Source organism: Suncus etruscus, chromosome 13 (genome assembly GCF_024139225.1).
Source record: "Suncus etruscus isolate mSunEtr1 chromosome 13, mSunEtr1.pri.cur, whole genome shotgun sequence".
NCBI classification, from domain to species: Eukaryota; Metazoa; Chordata; class Mammalia; order Eulipotyphla; family Soricidae; genus Suncus; species Suncus etruscus.
The window spans coordinates 44,233,246-44,258,864 of record NC_064860.1 but is presented as its reverse complement, the minus strand read 5'-3'; the positions used below and the strand labels follow the sequence as shown (position 1 = coordinate 44,258,864).

The window sequence follows — 25,619 nt, the reverse complement described above, 5'->3', positions numbered from 1 at the left end:
TGTCTGAACAGATCCAGAGCAGCTTTGTGTTCAACCAGCTAGCCTCAGGGTTGCCAGATTCCAGTGGCAAAGCAGCCAAGTGGGCATCCACCCACATAGAAAACACTGCAGCCACTCAGATATAGGGAGAGAAGAAGCTCTAAGTCGGCCTTTTAGTCTGCAAGGTTGTTGTCACTTAGTTTCTTTTTTTTTTTTTTTTTTGGTTTTTGGGCCACACCCGGTAACGCTCAGGGGTTACTCCTGGCTATGTGCTCAGAAGTTGCTCCTGGCTTGGGGGACCATATAGGACACCGGGGGATCGAACCGCGGTCCGTCCAAGGCTAGCGCAGGCAAGGCAGGCACCTTACCTTTAGCGCCACCGCCCAGCCCCACTTAGTTTCTACAGATAGTCTCTCTCCTACCAATCTTTATCTCACAGTTCTGGAGTGGTATAAAGCCAAGGTCTGGGCAGGGCAGCTTCCTCCTGAAGTTACGAGGATCTGCTCTGAGCTTATCTCTAAGAGGCAGATGGCTTGCTCCCACTTTCTGGAGTTCCTTGACTTGTTAGTGATATTGCTCCATGGCAGCCTTCATCTAGCACTGCCTTTTCCCGTTTGTATCTGTGACTAACTTCCCTCCCTCTGTGTTGGGTAAGCCACCATCCTGTTCTGTGGGGACCTCCTCTTAACTTATCTCACCTGTAATGACCTGGTTTATAAATGAAGTCACATTCTGAGATACAAGGAGTTAGGACTTCAAAGTGTGAATTTGGTAGATAGAAGTCTCTATATAGAGGGGGCCAGTGTACCTCATTAAAAAAATCCTTGGTGAGCAATTTCCAAGCTTGTATACAGTGAGGAACCTGGGAGATTAAGACAAGCTGGCTTCTAGTGATGTAATATCTTTTGGGCTGCCATATTGGTCCAAGTGGCCAAGGCTTCAACTTATACACATAGCTTGATTCCAACCCCATGAAGGGCCTCATATTCACACAAAGATAAAGCTACTACAGACTGGGTCTCTTTAGCTAAATTGTTCTAAGAAGGACTAAAATTAACTTGGGACATGTTTCCCAGTCTATGATCTGATAGTAGCTAAATCCCAAATACCTAAGACCACAGCACAAAATCTTCACTTAGTGACTATTTCCTAGTGAAAGTCCTAATATGAAACCCCAAACTGCTGATCAGTCTTAACATTGCTGCTGATCACTCGTAACAATCCTAAAAGAAAAAGGAAAATAAAGAGATTTCCCCAGCCCAATCAGACAGATCCCTCCTCTGTGAAGGCCCTCCACTGAGTTCCTTTCTGATTAGTGTACCCTTTAATAAACTCTCTTAGCTCTGACCTAAATTTCTCACTAAAAGGTATATTCTTTTACTAAGCCTGTGCTTCTGTTCCTCAGGCTCTCGGCCTGAGAGGCTCCCACATCATTGATGACTGTTGTCTTCAATTTGAACACCTCTGGCAAGAGGAACTTACTCCTGCCTCCCCCACTTTGGGGAAGCTCTTCACTAGAGCTGAAAATTTCCACTGGGACTTCAACCATTTTATCCTGTTCCATCATTCCTTGGAATCAAATAGAGCAATGAATACCTTTAACTTTAGCAAATTCCTCAATCCCAATGATTATCATTTATTGAGCATGTCTGGAAGTGTTCTTAGAATTCCATATGAATCCTTCGAACAGTTTTATGAAATAGGCACTCCTACTGTGGCCTTTCTACAGACCAGAAAGCTGAGATACAGAGAGGATCAGCTTAAATATTCACTGAAGGGGCCGGGCGGTGGCGCTAAAGGTAAGGTGCCTGCCTTGCCTGCGGTAACCTTGGACGGACCGCGGTTCGATCCCCCGGTGTCCCATATGGTCCCCCAAGCCAGGAGCAACTTCTGAGCACATAGCCAGGAGTAACCCCTGAGCATTACCGGGTGTGGCCCAAAAACCAAAAAAAAAAAAAAAAAAAAAAAAAATTCACTGAAACTCAGCTGAAAGGAAGTTGAATGTATCAGTCTAAGGTTTACAACTTTGTCTTGCTAACAGGCAGTCAGCAGAGCGCCCGGAAGCTTTCCAGCAGACAAAGGCCTACGCAAGCTCAGTCTTGGTGAGATTTTTCCCAGAGAGCCCTCACCGTTGATTGGCCTGAGGTGCAGAATATCCTGTGATAAGGTTGGTTCACCTCAGTTTTCCTGTAAGAGTGGGTGTTCTCATCCCCTGGGACTCATAAGCTATTGAGAATTGGAAGGGAGGGTCATGAGATAACTGAGAGGGAAAACTTGGGAAGAGAGGTTGAAGAAGCAGGGAACTGAGCAGAGAGCAAAGTAAACCATGGAGCTACAGAGTCCCATAAGTGGCATCTTCCTGAAGGCATCTTCATGCTGCTCCCTGAGGTGAGAGATAGAGGGGCAAGACAAGAGACATGATAGCAAACTGGAAGTGAAGTATTCAAGGCAGGACATGCTAAGGAGGCCCTTTATGTTAAGAAAACCTTACCTTCAGCTTGGAAAATTTCAAATAAAAATAGATAAAAGAGACCAGTAATGTATACCAGTTTATAATTAGCATATAACATCTTACTGGGAAAGTGTTGCTTGACCTGGCAGTTTGACAAAGTTGAAAAAAGAAATAGTATTAAGAACACCTCATTTGAATTAGGAAAAATACATGTTACTATTTCTAGAGCATATTTTAGAGATATCTCCATGAAATCTATAACATATTAGGTATAACTCTGTACTATCTTTCCTCTTTTGATCAAGATTCAAATTTCTCTCTTGAAAGCATGTTATCTTTTTCTAACAAGCACATAAAGATAAAAATACAAACATACTCATTTTGTCATTGTTTATGAGGCCAACGCTTTTGGAAGATCTTCAGTGCCAACAGCTCTAGTGAAGGGAGGTTGGCTAATAAATCACATTAGTAGAATGAATATTATGCAGCTGGAAATCATTAAAACAACCATGACTTATGTATAGATATAGGGTCTTTATAGATGAGGGATGTATAGATGTATAAATTTAGATACAGATCTTTTATACAGAAAATAACTCTATATTACCAAAATTACAGGAGTATGATAACAACCAACATCTATCATGTGAGTTTTGTTTTCCTGGGAGTAAATGTGGGTATTAGGGCCACAATCAACACTGTTTCTGCACATTTATGGTTAGGTGCTCAGGAATGAGCATGGCAGTGCTCGAGGGGACCATATGAGGTACAAAGCATTGAACTGGAGTTGAGCACATGCAAGGCAAGCACATTATTTCCTGTGCTATACCTTTGGCCCCTTCATGTGGTTTCCATAGACTATCTATCAATCAATCAATCTCTATCTATCTATCTATCATTATATATAATCTGTTTCCTATCACTGTGGAATAAATCACACTTTCCTCCCTAATGCATAAATTGAAACCATAATCTATATACCTAATCTCTCTATATAGTGACTATACATATCTGGGACAGTCTATTAGGATAAATAAGCCAAAGTGGAGCCCAAGAGTGGGTACAGAGCTAATCTGTTTTGTCACCCTCAAAGGGCACCACCAGAGAGCTCTCTCACTGTCTTTCTGGGTCACAGGTGGACCAGGGAGAAGATGGGGTCCTGTGGTCTAGGAAACGAGCTCGTCAGGAGCTCATCAGAAAAAATTCTGCTGTTTCAGCCACTAGTCTGCTATTTTGTGAGAGAAGTGTGAGCTGACGCAAACAAATATGCACATGTATCTATAGAAATAGAAAAGGCTACATGGGACTATTTCAAAGTTAACACTCTAGGATGACTTCGAGGAAGTGTTATCTCCCCTCCACTATTATTTGTAATTTTTTTTCATAAGTGTGCTCCGAAGCTTAGGTAATATTATTGAATGAGGAAGGATAATATTTTTGTCCCTTATTCTTTACACATATTATTTTAGAGACACTCCTGGAGGTTCTCAGGACTTACTCCTGACTCTATTTTCAGGGTTTGCTCCTAGTGGACACAGGGCATGATATCTATGGAGTGCCAGGAAGTGAACCTGGGTCAGCCACATGCAAGTAAATGCCCTACCCATTCTACTATTTCTTCGGCCCTGTTCCTTATGTGCTTTTTACAGGCAGTGCTCAGATACTGATGTGGAAATCAGGATGTCTTGGCTTTACCCTAACTTGGCAAAGGTCCATCTTTCACATCTCAGGGATGAGAGGAAGAGAGCAATAAAAGGGCAATCAAAAGAGCTGACCACTCTGGACAAGAACTGGGTTCTGAAAGGAAGGAAAATAATATGCATGATATACCTTGAGAAACAGTATTTTAAACAATATCTAAAAGAGAAAAAGGGGAGAGCGAGAGAGAGAGAGAGAGAGAGAGAGAGAGAGAGAGAGAGAGAGAGATTGTTTCCCATAGAGGGAGGCAGAGGGATGGGCAGGAGGGAAACTATGGATGTTGATTGTAGCAGGCCAATGCCACCAGGGCTGCAAGCTGCAGATTCCCAAGGCTGCCAGGGCCCAATGCCGCAAGGCTCACAGGGGCTGTGGTGCCAAGCTGCCAGATGGGGCCGCGTGCTCACCCAGGGATGCCAACATGTAGTGACTTCCACCAAGAACTACAAGAGAGAGTGAATGAGAGAGAGAGAGAGAGAGGGAGAGAGAGAGAGAGAGAGAGAGAGAGAGAGAGAGAGAGAGAGAGAGAGAGAAGAAACTAAGTATACATTTTTATTCTACCTGGTGTCTGAGAGGGAGAGAGAGTTAGATGGAAATTCATCAACCACAGATGGCCAGGGGAAGCCCTGGTACAAAAAAGAAAGAACAGGGAATAGGTACAGAGCAGGCAGTATTTCCCAGATGTCTTTATCTCTGATTCCTTTGTGAGCTGGCAGGCACTGCTCTCTCTAGTCACTATTCTGGGCCCCTCTTCAACAGTCCAAGTTTTTTCTTTTATACCCAGCATGACAGGGTTTTTGTCCAAGGGGTATGTCCATGGGGACGTGTCCAGGTTCAACAGTCATTACTGTGGAGGTATCCAAGGGCCAAGTCCAAGTCCAGCTGTCATAACTGATGAGGGAAATGTGCACTGGTGAAAGGTGTTATACATTGCATGACTGAAACTGAATCATGAACAAGTTTGTAACTGTATTTCATAGTAATTCAATTTAAAAAACGCCATAGATGGGGCTGGAGCGATAGTGTAGCAGTAGGGCGTTTGCCTTGTACATGGCTGATCCAGGTTCAATCCCTGGCATCCCACATGCTCCACTGAGCCAGGAGTGATTTCTGAGCCAGAAATACATAGCCAGAAGTAACCCCTGAGCATCACCGGGTGTGGCCCAAAAACAAAAAACAAAATAACCATAGTTTACAAAATTGTTCATAATACAGTTGTTTTAGACATTCAAGTTTCCAGCACCAATCCCATCAGTGTGACCTTCCCTCCACCATTTTCTCCAGTTTCCCATCCATCTCCCTCAGGCTTTTCCCCTTGCCTTGTATAAAATAATTTACTTCATATTGCTTGTTACAACAAAATGGTAAGTGGACTTATTAAAAATAGTTCAGTGAAAAAATTTGTGAAAATTGTCATTTTTCACGATGGTGTTAATAAAGTCATTGTCTGAGGGTTTACTGAGCTGTTTGCTGCTAGCTGAGCTGTGTTATTGTTTTTGTTTATTGAGCTTAGTTGGCTTCTGTGCTACTTTCTCATCTAATCTGCTGTGTTCCTACTGGGATGCTAGTATTGTGGAATATGGAGGTGTTGTGTGCTTCAGAAATTCCAGGGTCTGTGTACCTGGGAGTTTTGTCAGCTTGGTGTCTCTTCAGAGATTATTTATAGAGTAGTGAAGTTGGGCCTTTTGTATGGCAATGGCTGTGGCTGCCAGGGCTTTGGCAGCAAAAGGCTGTACCTTTTGCAAAAAGGATCAATGAAGGTAGGGGGCTGGAATTCAGATATATCTCCTACTGGGGCAGTTTGAGTCCTATATGTATATAATATTTCAAAGGCAGTTACATTTCAAGGAGGCAGGACCCTTGGCACAGCCAACTGTTTCCCCCTTCCTTGCTTTTTATGTGTCTGTTTGACAGTGTCTTCATAAACTAGTAGCTGCTTCTTTTTTTTTTTTTTGGTTTTTGGGCCACACCCGGTGACGCTCAGGGGTTACTCCTGGCTATGCGCTCAGAAGTCGCTCCTGGCTTGGGGGACCATATGGGATGCCGGGGGATCGAACCACGGTCCGTCCTAGGCTAGCGCAGGCAAGGCAGGCACCTTACCTCCAGTGCCACCGCCCGGCCCCTAGTTGCTTCTTAACTGATCATTTGAGTCATTCTGTTTCAAGAGTATCTGCCCTATAATTCAGTTGGGTTTGTTAAAATATCAATGCAAATTGTACCTTTTTTATCCCACATCACTCCAAGCTCAGCAACCTGGGATAACTAGCTTCCCTCCATCTTCCACCCTCTCTCCCAAATCAATGACTCTGCCAGTTCTTCCCACTTGGCCAGAAAGAATAGGGATATTTTTGGTGTTTGTTTGTTTATTTGTGTCACAACTGGCTGCTCTCACAGCTTATTCCTGACTATGTACTCAGGGTTCATTCTGGCAGTGCTTAAGGCATCATATAAGACACCAGAAATCGAACCCATGTTGGCTATGTGCAAGGCAAACACCTTACCTGCTTTACTATCGCTCCAGTTTCTAGAAAGTAGATTTCTGGGTAACACTGATCCCTCCCTAGTGATCTCAGGTTCACAAAACAGCAGTGGGGAGGAATCAAGAAAAATTTCATGTGAGATAAAGAAAGAGGGGCCAAGAGGAAAAAAATGAAGTCAATATTAACTTTACAGTTTTATTATTGCACTAAGCTTAAGATATAATAGGATTTTAAATTGTTTATAAGGCTGTCATATATGACTATCCTTCCATAACAAACAAGCAATCTGATTTTTTAATAAAAGGATAAAAGAGCAATATAATATGTCAGAATACCAGTCCAAAACAAAAATTTCACATATTTTTCCCCCAGAATAACAAAAGATAACCTATTTATAGCATGTAGCTAATGGATAGCAAAAAGCTTCCTTCCAGGGAAGTTCATAGCAATGTGAAAAGTCATCTCTGGTTTTGAGAGCAGAGTTAATTTTACAAAGGATGTTGAAAGGGTCATAGGAAATGTCAGTTTCTGACTCAGGGACTAAACAGGCTGGACCCATGGTGTCTTTTCATTCACCCTAACATTCTTTCTGATGAAGAGACTGTGATTCTAGTGGTGACTGGTATCCATCAAACACCAAACCTCTTTCCCTCTCTTTATCTCTGTCTTTTGTTTGCTCTCTCACTCTTGTTCTCTCTGGTCATTTACTGGAATTAAGTGACTTGGTTTACTATCAGCAATACTGGGGTATTCTCAAGTTCTGCTTCATGCTTTGGGCATCTCTAGACCTTGTCTCAGATACAACTACCTTTCATGCTCTTCTTAATAATTTAGATTTATAAGTAAAATATTTTTGTAATAATGTCTCTCACTGTGTTACCTGGTTGATATTTCTCGTGGTTTTATGCTAAGAATGCTCTTTGATCCCTTGTTGATGCAAAAGTTTACCTTTTCCCTTCCAGTGATTAATATTTAAAAATAACCACACAAGTGATGACCAGGGATGTAATGAAGAAGCTAGTTTTATTTTCTCCAAATGGTTAGCCAGTTATTCCAAAACTGTGCACTGAGTGATTCATTCTTTTCCACTTAATTGGAACAGCATCTCATCATATCCTAATTATTTATATCTAATGAGGACTTTTTCTATACTTTTAATTGTTCCTTTTCTGTTTGTTCTTAAGATAGTAGCATTCTGCTAATAAATTTGTCACTTAAAAGTATATATTAATATCTGGCAAAATAAAGATCTTCCTTTGTTATTCTCTCTTTAAAAACTGACCGGCTTCACACATTCTGTCAAAACAACTTTAAAATCATTGTCAAGTTCTAAAAATAATGTTATTGGGATAAGAACTGAAATTCTAATGACTAAATGTATCTATATTTCCATTCAGGATATAAGAAAACCTGTTTAAAAAGAACATTAGGGGCCCGGAGAGATAGCACAGCGGCGTTTGCCTTGCAAGCAGCCGATCCAGGACCAAAGGTGGTTGGTTCGAATCCCGGTGTCCCATATGGTCCCCCGTGCCTGCCAGGAGCTATTTCTGAGCAGACAGCCAGGAGTAACCCCTGAGCAATGCTGGGTGTGGCCCAAAAACAAAAACAAAACAAAACAAAAAACAAACAAACAAACAAACAAAAAGAACATTAGGGGCCGAGAGATAGCATGGAGGTAAGGCATTTACCTTTCATGCAGAAGGTCATCGGTTTGAATCCTGGCATCCCATATGGTCCCCCGTGCCTGCCAGGAGCAAGTTCTGAGCCTGGAGCCAGGAATAACCCCTAAGCACTGCCAAGTGTGACCCAAAAACAAAAACAAAAACAAACAAACAAAAAAGAACATTAAATCTTTCCAACATTATATTCTCTATTTATAAAGTAGATTTTAAAAAACTTATTTAAGAAGGTTTGAAGTTTTCGATGTGTAGAATTCTTCATATTTTATAAGCACTCTATCTCTACCATTTTCCTCCTCTTTGTTCCTCCTTAAAATTTTCAAACAATTGGGCCTGGAGAGATAGCACAGCGGTGTTTACCTTGCAAGCAGCCGATCCAGGACCTAAGGTGGTTGGTTCGAATCCCGGTGTCCCATATGGTCCCCCGTGCCTGCCAGGAGCTATTTCTGAGTAGATAGCCAGGAGTAACCCCTGAGCACCACTGGGTGTGGCCCAAAAACAAACAAACAAACAAAAAAAATGCAAACAATTGCACTAAGGTGTTACCCAATACCACAGAGAGAGCCTTAGGCCTTTCAGAGATCCCCTCCATTAGTCAATGATAGAAGTTCTAAAAGAAAGTTCTTCAAATATTAAAATTTGTTGGAAGCCTCTAGACACTTGTAGAGCATTCTTTCTGAATCTCTCAGCACCTCCAGATGTGACTAAGAGAAATACAATCATTGACTATTAAGAGTAAGTCTACTGGTGATATCCCTAGAATTCATCATTTGCCAGGTACTTAAGAGGTGCTCAATAGATTATCATCATTATTATTGATTGAGGTTCTATGATTTACAATAGTGTTAGTAATGGTTTCTCATGTACATCATTTCAATACCACATTCATCACCAAAGTAGCCACTTCAGAAGTACCAACCTGGGGCAGGAGAGATAGCACAGTAGTAGGGCGTTTTCCTTGCATTTAGTGGACCTGGGAGGGACCTGGTTCGATTCCCAGCATCTCATATGGTCCCCCATTCTGCCAGAGGTGATTTCTGAGTGCAAAGCCAGGAGTGGCCCTGGAGCACTGCTGGGTGTGGCCCCAAAACCAATTAATCAATAAATAAATAAAGTTAAATAAAAGGAAGTACCAACCATATATGAGCTAGTAGTACTGTTCCAATTTTATATGAGTGAGCCCCAATAATGGAAAAGCACCTTGGCTCTATGTCAGACTCTCCTTTACTGGGCTGAGACAGACCCCATTATTCAACTAGCAAATCTTACTGAGGAAGTTTGAATTCATCTGGACTCACTCTCTTCCTAACCCAAAGGGCAAGAGAGTGTCTTCTCTTCCAGAGCCATTTGGAGCTTACAATCTGCTCCAAACCCAGGCCCTGGATCTACCCACCTACACACATGGAACATCAATTGCCTAGACATCATGGTCTTTTCTGCAACCAGGCCAAGATATGTGAAACGATCAGAAACTATCAGGTGCCCTTATTAGTCAGCAACACTAAAGTGATTCAAATCCTTACTTAGTTAGATGGCTTTTTTGGGGGGTGGGCACACCTGGCAGTGCTCAGAGGTTACTCCTGGCTCTGTGCTCAAAATCACTCCTGGCAGGCTCAGGAGATCATACGGAATGCCATATGAATGCCATATGAACCTGAGTCCATCCCAGGCCGTCCACATGCAAGGCATACTCCCTACCATTGTGCTATCACTCCAGCCCTGGTAAGATGGCTTTTAAAAGTTCCAGTGAGGGTCAGAGGATGGTACATGGGCTAAGGCACTTGTCTTACATTCCCCTGCCCCCCCCCCCAGTTTCCATTCCTGGCACTAAGTATAGTCCCCTGAGCATCATCAGGGTCACTCCTGAGCATAGAACCAGGAGTAGCCCATGAACATTGACCCCCAAAACTACCCTTTTCCAAACATAATTAATTCCTGGGGAACCACTGTCATTCCAGACTGTTTTAGTTTTGGAGTCACAATGGTGGTGCTTGGGAGCTACTTCCAGCAGGAATCAGAATCATACCATATTGGGAATTGAACCCAGGCATCCAGCATGCAAAACACATGTTCAACCTATTGAGCTATCTCTCTGGTCCCTGCAGTTCAAGATATTTTTTAAGCAGAAGGACCCACCAACAGATACTAAGCTAAGTGACCCACAAAACCAAGACCTTGGCATCTCAGATCTCATAAGACTCCCCACTTCACATCTGCTCATCTTTCCAATCTAAATGTTGGGATTTAATTTCATCCGGTAATTTTGAGATTTACTCCTGGATACAAAAGTCTTGAGTTTTTATTTGATGTTCTGCCCTGTGGATAAAGCCCCTAATGAGATATGACTCTGAATGACCCAGTACAATGACTCTCTATAGAACAGTGTTTTCATTGCAAGAAAGATTGGTCTGAACCCCACTTCTAGCAGACAACCTCTAAGACCTTGGGATGGTTTACCTGACAAGTCAGTTCTATGCCAGTGCCTATACCAGCCCAATGTGGTTGGTCTACTTTGACAGAGAATCAGAGGGAGGTTTCAGAGAGAAAGGTCAGCCATTCTTACATGTTCACATGGCTGAGTCCAATAAAATCTCTGGCCACTAAGGCTTGAGCTTTCTGAGTCAATAGCATTCTGTGTGTGTTGCTGTATATCTTGCCTTGCAGCATGGAGAAATAGGTGCTTCTGCACTCCTTGTTTGTATATCTCCTGATGGTACCCAATCTCCTCTTTCCTTAGCTATTTATATTTAACCTGGGTCCATGTTCTGTATACATCATAACCAATAATGCGTTCCATGACTTTGCTGAGTGAGTACTAAGCCTTTCTATCAAATTATTGAGCCTGAGTTGGTCTTGGGGACTCTTAACCTTGCCATTGGTGTCCAAGTGAGGGTGATTTTGGAGACCACCAATTGTTACCGAAAGAGTATGTACCCATGAATTTTTCAACCTGAAAACCAAAAACGTTATCCAGCCTGATACGTTATAAAATGCCATAGTGCTATAGTGTTATAAAAATGTTCTAAAACATTTTATAACAGCCTAATGTTATAAAAATTACCCAGCCTGACCACATGCCCTGGAAGAACAATCACATCTTCATCTTAGTCTTTGGAGGTGTTTCTATTGATTCTTACTTCCATGTCTGTTGATAGTTAGCCAACCCAATATTAGGAAGGTCTCTTTCTGCCATTGACCTCCAAGCTGCTCTTTTTAACCTTCCTTATATCAATTCCAAACAAGGTCAAATCAACTTCTTTCCCTTGATCGTCTTATAATAGAATCTCCCTTTCCTCTGTCATTTTTCTTGGGTCTACATCCCAGTACATTTCCAACTGAGATTCTCCTTCTGAGAGTTGGTTCTTGAACCGGTCTGAACTCACCATACCTTCTGGATTAGTAATTGCTTATCATAACAGCCTGCTAAAAAATAATTCCCATTACATAGACATAAGCAGAGCCCTTTAAAAGAATCTGACAAAAATTACTAATATGCAGAACTACACATACAAGTCTTGATGTAAATTCAATGAAGCAGGGGCCCCTGAATTGCTTAGAAAGAAACAGTATGGGAATGAGAAAGGACAGCTCTGTAGCTTTTATCAGACAAATCCATCAACCAAGAGAAAGAAAATTAGATTTCCTATTCTATCTTTTCAATAGAGATCCAATTAATACTTGAGCTGAATGCCGTCTACAGTAGTATCTTGTTTCTTTAAATCTAAGATGAAATGTTAGAGAAATGCAGTAAAACACAATACTTTGGGTCAATTTGCAAAGAGCTTAATATGAGTTAATGAAAGTTAGAATTACAGAATGTAGTGGAAGCAACACAATTATATCCCTTTCAAGTACTTGCATAGATTAAAAAAATAGGTAACCAAGTAGAAGTCTTTTGAGTCAACTGTAATAAGTAGACAATTTTACTATGTCATTTCACATTCTTTTCAAATTGGTGTTGCTTAAATGCTTTAATAATGTGGAAAATAGTTTCCATTCTTAATCAGTTTACATAATTTCCTCTTAGACAACTAAGGTTATTTGGGTAAATTTCATCAACAATAGTTTTTATGTCTCATGAAGATAAAATTGGGCGGAGTGAGAGATAAAGAAGGCAGGGAGCCTAAATTAACAGGAAATTAGTTGGTCTGAATGAGTTGGCATATTATAAAACCAAAAGATTGCTTGTTTCAAGTAGAGTAAAAACAGATAGATACAAGAAAATGTCTAAAGGTTCTATTTGTATGTGGTGGGAACGAATGAGAGAGGGTTATTTGCAGTATCAAAGATGTGCCATCAACTGTCACCAGGAGTCAGAGAAAGGAAAGGCAACAAGTTCTATTGTTTAAACTTTGACTTTTGGATTTGAAGTCCAATGTCATAGTTACTTGACCATCACAGCCCTTAATTTTACCCCTTTGGGAAACTGTTCCTGTTCACCTCAGTTCACATTGATGTAGACATTTAAATAAAGTTCTTTATCCATAATCTACTAAAAAATGGGGGAAGGGTCCAAGAAAATACTGTTCATTTTTGTCTTCAGTTACAATTTCATACATTTATTCATTCATTAATCCACCAAAGATTTCTTTAAGACTCAGCTCATTGGAGACCTAGTTATACTGTTTGAGGACATTACTTTGTTTTGTTTTGGGTTCTTTTGGAAAGGGGTCACACCTGGCAACGCACAAGGGTTACTCCTGGATCTGTAATCAAAAATTGCCCATAGCAGGCTCAAGGGACAATATGGGATGCTGAAAATCAAACCACCACCAGGTCCTGAGTGGCCATGTGCAAGGTAAATGCCCTACTGCTGAGCTATCTCTCTGACCCCTGAGGACATTACTTTGTAATGTAAAGGCGAAGGCTCTGCTCTCAAGAGGCTTACAGTTCATGAGGAATTTTAAGTGACTACATCTAGAGATGTGTTCTGGTGCAGTGTATTCAGCATGGAGAATACACTTCTTCTTAAGAGGTAATGGGTTATCTAAGGTTATAACAGGTTATAAATTGGGGCTTGGGGCTTGGGGACCATATGGGATGCCGGGATTCAAACCACTGACTTTCTGCATGCAAGGTAAATGCCTTGCCTCCATGCTATCTCTCCGGCCCCTCTTTGTACATTTTTTAAGGTGAGTCCTTCACCACATATGTCTTTTGCATATATTTTCTTCCCTTCCTTGTCTTCAGATCTCCTCCTGCCATTTTTATCGAGGTACCTATTTATAATTAACGATACAATATTAATGATAGTTTTTGTGTTAAATGATACCTTTTAAATTTTTTTATAATGTCTTCCACAGAGAAGTTTTAATTTTTATGAAATGTAGTTTAACATTTTTTTTCATAGAATATATTCTGGACTTTGATTTGAAAAATACATCATCCTACCTCAGGCCACATAAATTCTATCTTGTTAGCTCTTAGAGTTTTAAAATTTTAACTGTTACACAGTTATAACCTGTTATAACCTTAGATAACCCATTATCTCTAAAGAGTTTTATAGGTTTGTATTCAAATTAGTTATTATAGTTCAGGCCACATATTTATAATAATGTTTTTTCAGGGCCTTGCAGATGATTTATTACTAAGTTGTCAACCATGTACAGATGCCAGAAGATAAATAAAATATTCTCCAATTACACCAACATAATTCCATCATTCAAGGTCCATTTCTCTCTGCTGTATGTGCAAGATACTAGCAGCCTATCAGCATCATGTGCATGCCTCATGGGATTCCTTACAGACTCAGGTTCATTTTTCTCCAGTGCTGCCTCTTGGAGTTGTACCTGATCTTATTACCAGTTTTCATCCAAATCCATTGAGAAATGGGCTGATTCTGTGTTTGTTTCTTGGCCAGAAACTGCTTGATCCTGAAAGGCTTGTGGGGAGACATGGTGAGGAGCAGCCACGTACGCACAGCAACGATGGCAGAGAAAAGAAGAGAAAGCTATAATAATGTTAATGCTATGGTTTTGTTTACTCAATTGTCTCACCTCGTTACTGCCAAAGCATCCAAGACCCTCCATCAATGTCCTTACTTCCAGTTCACTTCATAATTCACTCCACCCATTCCCTCCTTTACTTGGTATTATATTATAATCCAGGAACTATATTGGGTTTTGTTGCTGCTGTTTTAAAGCAAGGTAGTTTTTATTGAACAAAACTAGTTTAGTAAGAGGAGAAAAAGAGAGGAAATGTGTACAAGAGGGAACATGGGCTTCTCCAGAATGGAAATCATCAGGGAAATACAGACAAGCAAGTGAGATACATATTTAGAGAGAACTTGGTCTTGAAGAGCAAACTAGGGATTATATTTGTTTGCTTTTTTACTTATTTTTGAGCCACATCCAGAAGTGCTCAGGATCCAATTCCAGTTTGGTGTTTGATCAATCAGGTATTTCAGGATTTCAATTCTAGGGACAGAACTTGGGCATCCCCTTAGCATAGCATGGACTACAGCTGTCTTCCTGGCTCTAGAATTATATACTTTTCATTTACGTCTATGCTCCAATTTGAGCATAGAATTTGTTATTCATTGCTTTTTCTGTTTATGATTTGCTTGTCTTGCCATCTCTACTACAGAGGAGGAATTGTACAATAAACTTGTTCTTCCTTATCTTTTTCTCTCCTCCTTCCCTCCCTTTCTTTTTAAGTTTTTCTTTTTTCTTCTTTCTTTCTTTCTTTCTTTCTTTCTTTCTTTCTTTCTTTCTTTCTTTCTTTCTTTCTTTCTTTCTTTCTTTCTTTCTTTCTTTCTTTCTTTCTTTCTTTCTTTCTTTTCTTTTCTTTCTTTCTTTCTTTCTTTCTTTCTTTCTTTCTTTCTTTCTTTCTTTCTTTCTTTCTTCCTTCTTTCTTTCTTCTTTCTTATTTATTTTTATTTTATTTCTCTCTTCTTTATTTTTCTTTCTTTTTCTCTCTCTTCTTTCTTTTTTCTTTCTCTATCTTTTTCTTTCTTTCTTTTTTATATCTATTTATTTTTTGTACCTGTCCCATCTTCCTTTTATTATCCTGCCCCACTCCAGCCCTCTTTCCTTGGCCTCTTTCTATCATTCTTCTCTCTCCCCCTCCCTCCTCCATCTATCCATCTTAGGAGCCCTTCATGAGAGCACCAGAAAAGGGAGACCAGGTGCCAGAATGACATTAGTCAGATAGCTCATGAACAGCTCATGATCCCTCAGGAGTCCTCACAGGTCAGTCTCAATGTGAAAGTCCATCTGCTTCCATCTTCAGCAGAAACTTACCTTGCAGGGACACTGGCTTGTCTCTCACACTGTCATTCCAGCCCCAAAGGCAATGCTCCTTCCCTGCTGCAGTCCTCCCACTGACAGTCCACCTGTTTTGCTGACACTGAAGGCAGCTGTCTGGGCAATAAGAACAGGGTTACAGTGACCATGGAAACCTGAGTGCCCACAGGAACTCTAATGGGACTCAGTTAGCTACAAAGGCCTAGAGTGTGGGGACAGTGGTCAGCTTTTCTGTGTTAGGGACTTTGATCAGGCGTTCTTACTCGATGCTCACTTAAGGCACCCAGCTGGTCTCTCTAGGGAGGAAAAACAAAGACCTGCTTGGACCAGGAGAAGGGGAGATAAAGGAATCATACATGGACCCACAGGTTCTCATTTTGGTGTAAAGGATCTCACCAAGCAAGGAGAGTACAGAAAAACATTCCAATTATATATATAGTTTTGGGGGCAAACATGGTGGTGCTCAGGGCTTATTCCTGGTTCTGTACTCAAGAATCACTCCTGGTACAGTTCAGGGGGTCTTATGGGATGCCAGAGATTGAATCTAGGTTGATTCAAGACAAGCAAAAACATGCCTGCTGTTCTATTACTCAGGCACCATCCAATGATATTTAATTTTACCCAATACATCTCTAGCTCATCATTTCTATATGCACTCAACATCAAGACTATGAATGAAGTAGTTTGCAGGTTTGTATTATATTTTAAACCAGAGGTCTATTCTCACATTAGTGAAGCAGAAGATTAGCTGGTAAGCCTGATTCCTTGCATTCTTTTTGTTTGTTTGCTTGGGTTTTTTTGTGGGGTCACACCAGCGATGCTCAGGGGTTACTCCTGGCTCTGAGCTTAGAAATCACCCCTGGCAGGCATGGTGGGGGGACCAATATGGAATGCAGGGATTCGAATCACCATTCATCCTGTGTGCAAGGCAAATGCCCTAGCACTCCCCGGCCCTATTCCCTGCATTCTTTTGTTTGGTTGTTTGTTTGGCCCACACCTAGGAGCACTCAGGGGTTACTCCTGGATCTGCACTCCTATCTGGGCTGGCTTGGGATGCTAGGAATTGAACCTGGGTTCGCCCCATGCATGGCAAACTCCTATCCATCTCCAGCTCTCCTGCATTTATTTTTAACTGAGTTTTCAGTCGTATAGCACATGGGTCGTAAAGACTCATTTCTGAATAGCACAGTTCAAATATTTGCCATCACTGGAGTCTAGGGGCCACCTTCTTGAATCATTCAAATTTACAGCATTCCCCCCTTGAAAGGCTCCATGCCACTCCTTGTCTGAGGCAGTCCCTGTTTCGTGCATTGTCCAAGTCCAAAGGCTTTGGGGGTATAACTCATCCCAATCCTATCTGCCCTCCTTGTTTATTTCTCGCTTTCTTTCATGGTTCAGTCAAATTTTCCCAGATGCCTATAGAACAGTCTTCCTGAAACCTTGGGCAATCGTTTCTGCTCTTCAAGGCTCTCCATCCACAGAACATGTTCCTGAATGTTCCACATGTCCTAAAGCACATCGTGTTCATAACACCGCTTTTCATGTTTAACTGTAGAGTAGTGTTTGCCTTTGCAATGTTCTGTATCTTTCCAACATTAAGTCTTCTGACAAGAGGGATCATGTCTTATTCTTTCTACTTTCTCTCCACTCTTCTTTCTTTTTCTTTTTCTTTCTCCTTCCTTCCTTCTTTCTTTCTTTCTTTCTTTCTTTCTTTCTTTCTTTCTTTCTTTCTTTCTTTCTTTCTTTCTTTCTTTCTTTCTTTCTTTCTTTCTTTCTTTCTTTCTTTCTTTCTTTCTTTCTTTCTTTCTTTCTCTTTCTTTCTTTCTTTCTTTCTTTCTTTCTTTCTTCTTTTTTTCTTTCTTTCTTTTTCTTTCTTCTTTCTTTTACTTTCTTCTTTCTTTCTTCTTCTCCTCCTCCCCTCCTCCTCCTCTCCTCCTCCTCCTCCTTCTTCTTCTTCTTCTCCTCCTCCTCCTTCTCCTTTTTCTTCTTCTCCTTTTCTCTCATTTCTTCTCTTCCTTTTCTTTCTTCTTCTCTTCTCCTCCTTTATTTTCTTCTTCCTCTTTTTCCTCACCATTTTCTATGGATGTAGCATCTTTCTAAGAGTATATTCTTCAGAAGCGCAGATTTCCTCCTCTCCAAAGGAGTATGTCCACACTATATCTACCACTCAAATGCCAATCTCCCTTCTCCACAGCCTCTAGACCTGCACACCCTTTGCACCCTTAATGGCTTATCATAAGACTCTGCCCACTTTTTCTCCTGCTCTAACCTCTATTAACCTCAGTTCTGCAGATCCTAAGCCACATGCTTAGTTTGGGCTGGAGTATGGTTTTTATTTTTTTATTATTTTATCTATGCCTGGAGATACTTCTAGAGTGAATATGGATTATATCTGCAAAGGGGACAGAAAAGAACACCATAAAATTAAGCAATTGTACACCCTGAGTTGGGGTGCAAGTGACTCTCAGAAGTTAAAGGAAGAAGAAAACACACTCAGTGTTGTGTATGTAAATATTTTATGGGATTATTATGTTACTGACCCTACCTGATCAGTGATTCTGTCCTACCCTAGGGTGTGACCTGGCATTCTGCCCCCACCCTAGGGTGGTACCTGATTCTGGGGGATAAAAACAAGGGTCTGTGGAAGGCGAGAGGCTTTTTGCTGGAACTAAGGCTGAGACTTTGGACTTATTCTTGTCCACCGAATAAAGCTAATATTTCCACAAGCCTGACTGTCTGCGAGCTGTTTACCCACCGTTTCACCTCAGAACCATCGGCTGGACGGGGTGGCAGATGCGTGCTCCGAGCTGGAGGGGAAAGACCTCATCCTCCATCCCTCCATCAGTCAACCTCTTCAGGGGCTGACTTGCAACATAATGGCGCCCAGACAGGCTGAACCTGGACCCTCAATAACTGTAAGTGAAATACTTCATTGGAAATTTCCTCTGCTGACCATTAAATGGTTTCTGTGGTTAGTCATGTGGATTCTGCCACCTTTTGCTTACACATTGGTTCTCTAGTATACAAGTGAATTATTCCATTTTGTTTAAAACCAAATGGTTTTAATCTAAGGACAATCACTGCAGTTGGATGGTTGTGGTCTATATTTCAAATGAAAATTGCATTGTCTCCAGCCATCATAGTTTGTGGAATTTCTGGCTCACATTATTACTGTGAGCATAGTTATTGGCTGGTATTTAGGAAATAGAAAGTATAGAAATGGTGAGGCTAAAACCAGTATGGATAATAAGGAAATCTTTCTGACGAAAACTCAGACCAAGGTGCGGGCTGATGAATCCAGCCCCAGCATCAACAATATAGAACTTTTTGCTGGAAGAAAAACAACTCGGAAAGTTAAGCCTGATTCTAGCAAATCACATGACAGTAGTGACTCAGACAATGATCAACCTCCAGTGCTAACTCCAGAAGGGAGGCCTCGTTCTATTCACAAAATTGAATTGCACAACAGAGCAGATTCAGATGATGAACCACATGCTCGGTCTCAGAGCTCTATTCAGAGTAATTTTGCTAATCCGGCCTCATCCCCTTTACACAGGGTAAATGTTTCTAACTATGTACCCTATCAGATGGAAGAATTAGATCGGTTTTAAAAAGCATGTAAAGAGTATGGCCCAAAATCGCCATACAGTGTGGAGTTACTAAGACTTTGGAGTCATAACTCATCTTGGACTTTGTATGATTTTAAAAGAATCACTGAAATATGCCTGTCATCTAAACAGCGAACTGAATGGGAAATGTACTATTCAGAAGGCATAAAAGCCAAACTATATAGCCCGGATGGTATGAAAAAGCAAGTGGCAGGTGTTACTCTATCACAGTGGTCCTCAAACTTTTTTAACAGGGGGCCAGTTCACTGTCCCTCAGACCACTGGAGGGTCTGACTATAGTAAAAACAAAACTTATGAACGAATTCTTATGCACACTGCATATATCTTATTTTGCAATGAAGAAACAAAACAGATACAAATACGATATGTGGCCCGCGGGCCATAGTTTGAGGACCACTGCTCTATCGTATGAATTATTGATGGCAGAAAATCAATTTGTAAATATTCAGACACAAGCAGCTTTACCTAAAAAAGTCTTAAATTTAATTAGGGATATTGCATTGTCATCATAGGAAAAAATTGATTCTAACAGCATTGGTAGAAGAAACTTTTTAAAAATTATCCAAGACCCTTATGAGTCATATGCAGAGTTTGTAGGTAAGATTAAAGATGCTCTGAAGTTACAAGTCGAAGATGTGGAGATGAGAAACTTCCTAGTAAAATCTTTGGCTTATCATAATGCAAATTCGGCCTGTAGATTAGTATTGAATACATTAAATGAAAAGACCGATGTGAATGATTTCCTTTATGCCTGTCAAATGTCTATGAGGAACCCCAACCCCCACCCCACTTAGACTCAGTACAAACCTTCCCAGTTACCAAGGGAATGATGCCTTACTCCCCTCGGGGACAGGACACTTTCTGTAAACCAGGTCTTTGCCCAAAATGCAAAAGGGGTCACCACTGGGCAAAAGATTGCAGATCCAGAACCCTCATTGATAATAACCTAAGTGGAGGTTTCAACACAATCCCCAGGAGGCAAATTGCCTGCTACCATTATGGAAAACAGGGGCATATCAAAAGAAATTGCCGTTTCCTTATAAATTCAGCTCCTCAAGGACACACATACAAGATGCAGGGAAATGCCCACCCCCAGGCCCTTCCAAATCAGGGGCAAAGCTCAGACAATAATCCTTCCAAGCCCAGCCCAAGAAAATTCATCACGATAAGGGAATTAATTCACTCCACATCAGGGAGTGCTGGATTAGACATATTATGCCCAGAGGACATTACAATTTACCCAGGAGCATGCCCTTACATGTTAGAAACTGGCATTGTGGGCCCGCCACCCCCAGATACTATGGGTTTGCTTCTTGGCAGAAGTTCCTTCAACATAAAGGGTATATCAGTAATCACTGGTGCCATTGACTCAGATTCTATGGGAGAAATCATTGTAGTTATTACTGTACCAGTTACATGGACCTTTAAAAAAGGAGAAGCAATTGCCCAGATAGTAATAGTGCCTTATGTCAAATTTGGGACTTCAGATAAGACTAGAATTGGAGGTTTTGGAAGCACAGATCCGGGTGCTACTCAAAACCCAATCGTGGCTCTGGTTACTAAATTTAAAGATGAACACCCAATGATCAAACTTCACTTGGAAGGGCAACCCTTTGATAGAATGATAGATACGGGTGCTCAGGTTACCGTAATTTCTGATAAAGAATGGCCAGAAAATTGGCCTCTTCAGGAAATCCCATATTCGCAAGTAGGAATTGGAGGCCTGAGCTCCTATGATAGTTTACGGCCCAGAAAATCAAAAAGCAATAATCAGACCTCACGTGGGCCCATTTTCACCATCCCTGTGGGGCCATGACCTACACAAACAGTGAAAAGCAGAATTCCACATCCCATTAGCTCCAGAAGAGCCCGAACCTTCTTTTGATTTAAAAACCCAAAATCTTTAGTAGGGGCCACTACCATAAAAACACCAGCACCTTTTTCTTCCTGGGAACCGAGCCGGGAGGTCCTACCAGGATGTCAATTGGCAGCCCACCGCCATGCCAAAGGCTGCTTTAAGCAGGCCTAGGAAGGGGTACGGGACATGGATTACCCCAGTATTCCTCTACCTCCTTTCTCTGGTACTCCAGGGCTTTGCCTAGCTACATGGCTGGGCAAGCCACCGAGATTACATATCTTTCACAATAATTTTTGTGTAGAATCTGAAGCTTCAGCAGGCAACGCATCATGGCAAGGTTCCATGCTTCAGCTTTTTGGCCAAGATAAGTTGAAGATGCAGCCTCAGCAGCCCCCCACAGCCTTCTCTCTCCTTCCTCCCTGTCCCCACGGTTATTCCTGGACACCTGCTCAAGGTCCCAGCAATTGGTTTCCAGTGAGGTACAATTTAAAAAAGACCTCAGACTTCCTTGTTCCTGCAAGGGGCTGGAAGGGGTCTGCTGAACTTTCAACTTCCAGCAATTAGGAAGCAAAAGCCTCTCGGGGAGTCGGAAGCTTCAGCAAGCAACAAGGGGAGGACATGGCTCCATGCTCTTTTCGCTTGTCCAATCACAGACCAAAGTGGTATCTCGGAAACACCCCTCCTCCCTCTTGACTATTTCTAAAACATAAAAGGGTCACGTGTATCTACTTTGTATATCTCAAATGTATTCCCTTAACATCTATAACTCTTGTCAAATATCCTCATATAGTGACAATTTTGCCCACTGGATTTGTTATTTGATTGTTTGATTTTCCCCTTTGAGATTTGTTTTATAAGCAATACTGGTAGAAGAGTATCGCTGTATAGGTTTCATGTTTGTACCAAGTTATGGGGAATGTTGGACTTTATTCGTCGATCCCCAGATACACCAACAATATCTTGAGGCATTGCTTCTCTTTTGCATAGGCACATTAAAATGGAAAAATAATACATATGCAAAAAAGTTCTTATCTAATAGAGATAGGAACACAAATTTGGTAATGTAATTAGGCCTTTTACCCTGAACATTGGTATAATGATTTGGCTCAGGCCTCAGAAGAATGGGCATCGCCCACACACACCTGAACAATGGATACCATCTATGGAAACAACCACAATTGTATTTAACATTACCAGGATCCAAGCCTCTACCAGGAAAGACCTACCACTGCTTTGGCATTGACTTAGTTCAAAGAGTGCTCCCAACACCCTGCAACTCAGCAACAGTCTGCATGCAGGGCAGATTGCTCTGCATTTAATGATATGCTGAAACTAGAGGATGCTCCACATCAGCCTGACATCAATGAAAGAAATGCACAGAATCCAGACTGTTTAAATATAAGAATCTGATACCAACAATAGCTAAAGTGTGAAAAAGTTTCACTAGAATATCTCAAAAAACTCAGTTGAAATATCTATATATTCTTTGTATGTTTACTACCTTAATAGTTATAACTCCTAGTGTATATTTCCACATATAGAGGTAGCCCCCCCCACCCCCAGTTTTTCCTTTTTCTTTCTTTTCTCTCTCTCTCTTTTTGGAGAACCTTTTTGGTTCTGCTTAACAGAAAATTCTATTAGAATTTTTTGCTTGGGATAAGAACTCAAGTCAAAATCTGACTGCAGAGATTTTATAGCTTGTTATTTCTATCTTAAATGCACCAATAATATAAATTGGCATTGTTTTTGTTTATTTCTTTTTTCAATTTCTTTCTGCATAGGCACACTAAATTGGGGAAATCTTATGTATAGAAAGAAGTTTTTATCTAATAGGGAACTTGGCTTAGAACTCATGTGATAGAAATCAACCACCCAGCCTCGATCCCCAGATCCCAACCTTAGAACTGACACAGTTCTTGCATTATCAACAGGAATCAAACTCCCCCAGGGGAAGGCCTTAATACAGCTCTGGAACCAACTTGTGCCATAGTAGATTCATATGTCACCCTGATGATGAGTAAGCAGCAGCAACTTGATCTAAGGGAAGATTGCCCTAACTCACCCCCTAATGATGAGATGAAATCAGAAGACCCTCCATCATAGGATCTGTGCAAAATTCAAGATCACTAATTGAAGAAGACTGACTACAATAACCTCAAATAAGCAGAACTTTTACTGGGACTACAAAGAAAGACTTTATCCTAGGTTTCACCCTAGGATATGTGCAAAAAACAATATCTGTAATTATAAAAGATTGACTCTGACAACCGCTACTGAACAGTACTTTTCCTGGGACCATAAAGAAAAATCTTGGGGTTTGGCAACTAACATTCCTGGAGTCTATATTTGGTCACATGACAATACGTTTCAAGGAAAGAGACCTTGTCTTAGGCCAAGGAAACTTTCTGATTTCACCAGTTCACTGCATCTATGTAAAAAAGAGAAGGAAAACAAACAAAAACTCTTGTGAAATCTGCCTCCCCATTTTTTTTCCTTTTTTTCAATCTTATTTATACTTATAGCTTATAGATAGGAGACCCACAACATTTTTATTACAGAATTTTAGAACATGAATCATCTGGTTATTTTTCTCATTTATATGTCTCCCTACAAACTGAGAAAAGGAATAAAAAGGTGGATGGGACCCTAGAGTCAAATGGTCCTATAACATGGAATGGAAATAAATAAAAAAAAAGGTCAGCTCTAAATACCCAAATCAATGTTAATGACAATAGAAACAAGAGGTCTAAACTATAATAAGCTTTATAATTATATTATAATTAATATAATAATATAATTAATAATAATTAATTATAATAATGAACTAGCATTCTAGGGGGATAAAAGTGGAGGTATAAAACATGCTGGGAACTATGGTGGATGAAGGTCAACACTGGTGGTGGGAACAATCCTAAGTCACTGTCACTATGTTACTGAAATACAACTGTGAAAAACTTGTAAAAATAAAAAATTAAATGAAATAATCTAAATACTTAGAAGAAAAAAAAACACCAGCACCAATAAAAATAAAATGGAAATCTGACAAACCAATTTGGACAGGTCAGTGGCCCCTTAAAACTGATAAATTAAAGAGGCGGACAGAATTAGTGGAAGGAACAGCTAAGTTTAGGACATATTGTACCATCTTTTTTTCAATGGAATTCACCTATATTCACTATAAAAATAAATCCGGTAAATGGAGACTTTTGATGAATCTTAGAGCTGTAAATTTATCCATAATACCTATGGGCAAATTGCAGACTGGTTTACCATCACCTGTAGTTATTCCAAAGGAATGGCCACTAATTATAATTGATCTGAAAGGCTGCTTCTACCATATTCCTATCCACCCAAATGATAAAAAATGTTTTGCATTCTCAGTTCCTTCTCTCAATGATACCCATCCCTGCAGACGTTTCCAATGGACGTTCTCCCCAAGGCATGCTGAGTTCCCCAACAATGTGTCAGTTTTTTGTAGATAAGGTTTCGAGCCCTGCTCATGAAAAATTTCCTCAAGCCATGATATTTCATTATGCAGATGATATCTTGATCACAATGAACAATGAAACAGATTTACAGGACTTATACTCTTATGTTATTGACTGTTTACAAACATCAGGACTGAAAATAGCTTTAGAAAAAATACAGATAATGCCACTGTATCAATATTTGGGTTTTATTTTGGACCGGACGTCAATATGTCCACAAAAAATTTCTATCAAAAAAGAAAACCTCAGAACACTTAATGATTTTCAGAGACTTTTAGGTGATGTAAATTGGTTCCGCCCTGCACTAGGAATCCCAAATGCAGAGTTATCTAATCTGTTTAAAACGTTGGAGGGTGACCCTGCTTTAGATAGCCCGAGAAACTTAACAACAGCTGCCAAAAATGAATTGGACATCTTCTTGAGCAGATTACAAAAATCGTTTCTCTTAAGATTCATCCCAGGAGAAAAGGTATTTCTGTTCATCTTTCTTACTATAGAAACCACCACAGGGGCCTTGATGCAACAGTCAGGACTTTTGGAATGGGTATATTTACATAACAAACAGCCTCACTCAGTTGTCCCCTACTTGTAACTGATTTCAGAGATTATTATCAAGGCAAGACTCAGATCTATATCTTTACTAGTTTTTAACCAAGGTATAATAGTTTTGCCAATACCAAAAAAGGAAATTGAGTCAATATTGCCTCTTAATGAATCTGTACAAAGGGCCCTCTCACATTTCACAGGAGAAATATCCTCCCATTATCCAGCAGGAAAAACTTGGGACTTTTTAAAGAAAACTCAGTTTGTTATTTCTTCAATTGTTCGGCATTCCCCTATTCCCAATGCCAAGGTTTTTTACATCGATGGATCCCAAAATGGAAAAGGAGGAATAACCGGAGACAACATTAATATGACCATAGATACCAAATATAAATCTGCATAGAAAGTTGAATTAGCAATGTTAATTTACCTATTAGAAAATGTATCTGAAGCTATGAATAAGTTTCTGATTCTTTGTATGTGGTAAATTTATGTCATGTGATAGCCACTGCTTCCCTTAATGCTAATAACCCGATCATACAGAACTTACTTAAACGATTACAGCAGCTTCT

General features: G+C 40.5%; 1 protein-coding gene across 1 annotated transcript; it reads right to left on the bottom strand.

Moving 5' to 3' along the window:
- Positions 1–14,025: 14,025 nt before the first annotated feature.
- Positions 14,026–14,181, bottom strand: LOC126026132 (60S ribosomal protein L39-like). Its single transcript, XM_049785843.1, has one exon. The coding sequence runs from the start codon at positions 14,179–14,181 to the stop codon at positions 14,026–14,028; it is 156 nt and encodes a 51-aa protein (XP_049641800.1).
- Between the last annotated feature and the right edge of the window lie 11,438 nt (positions 14,182–25,619).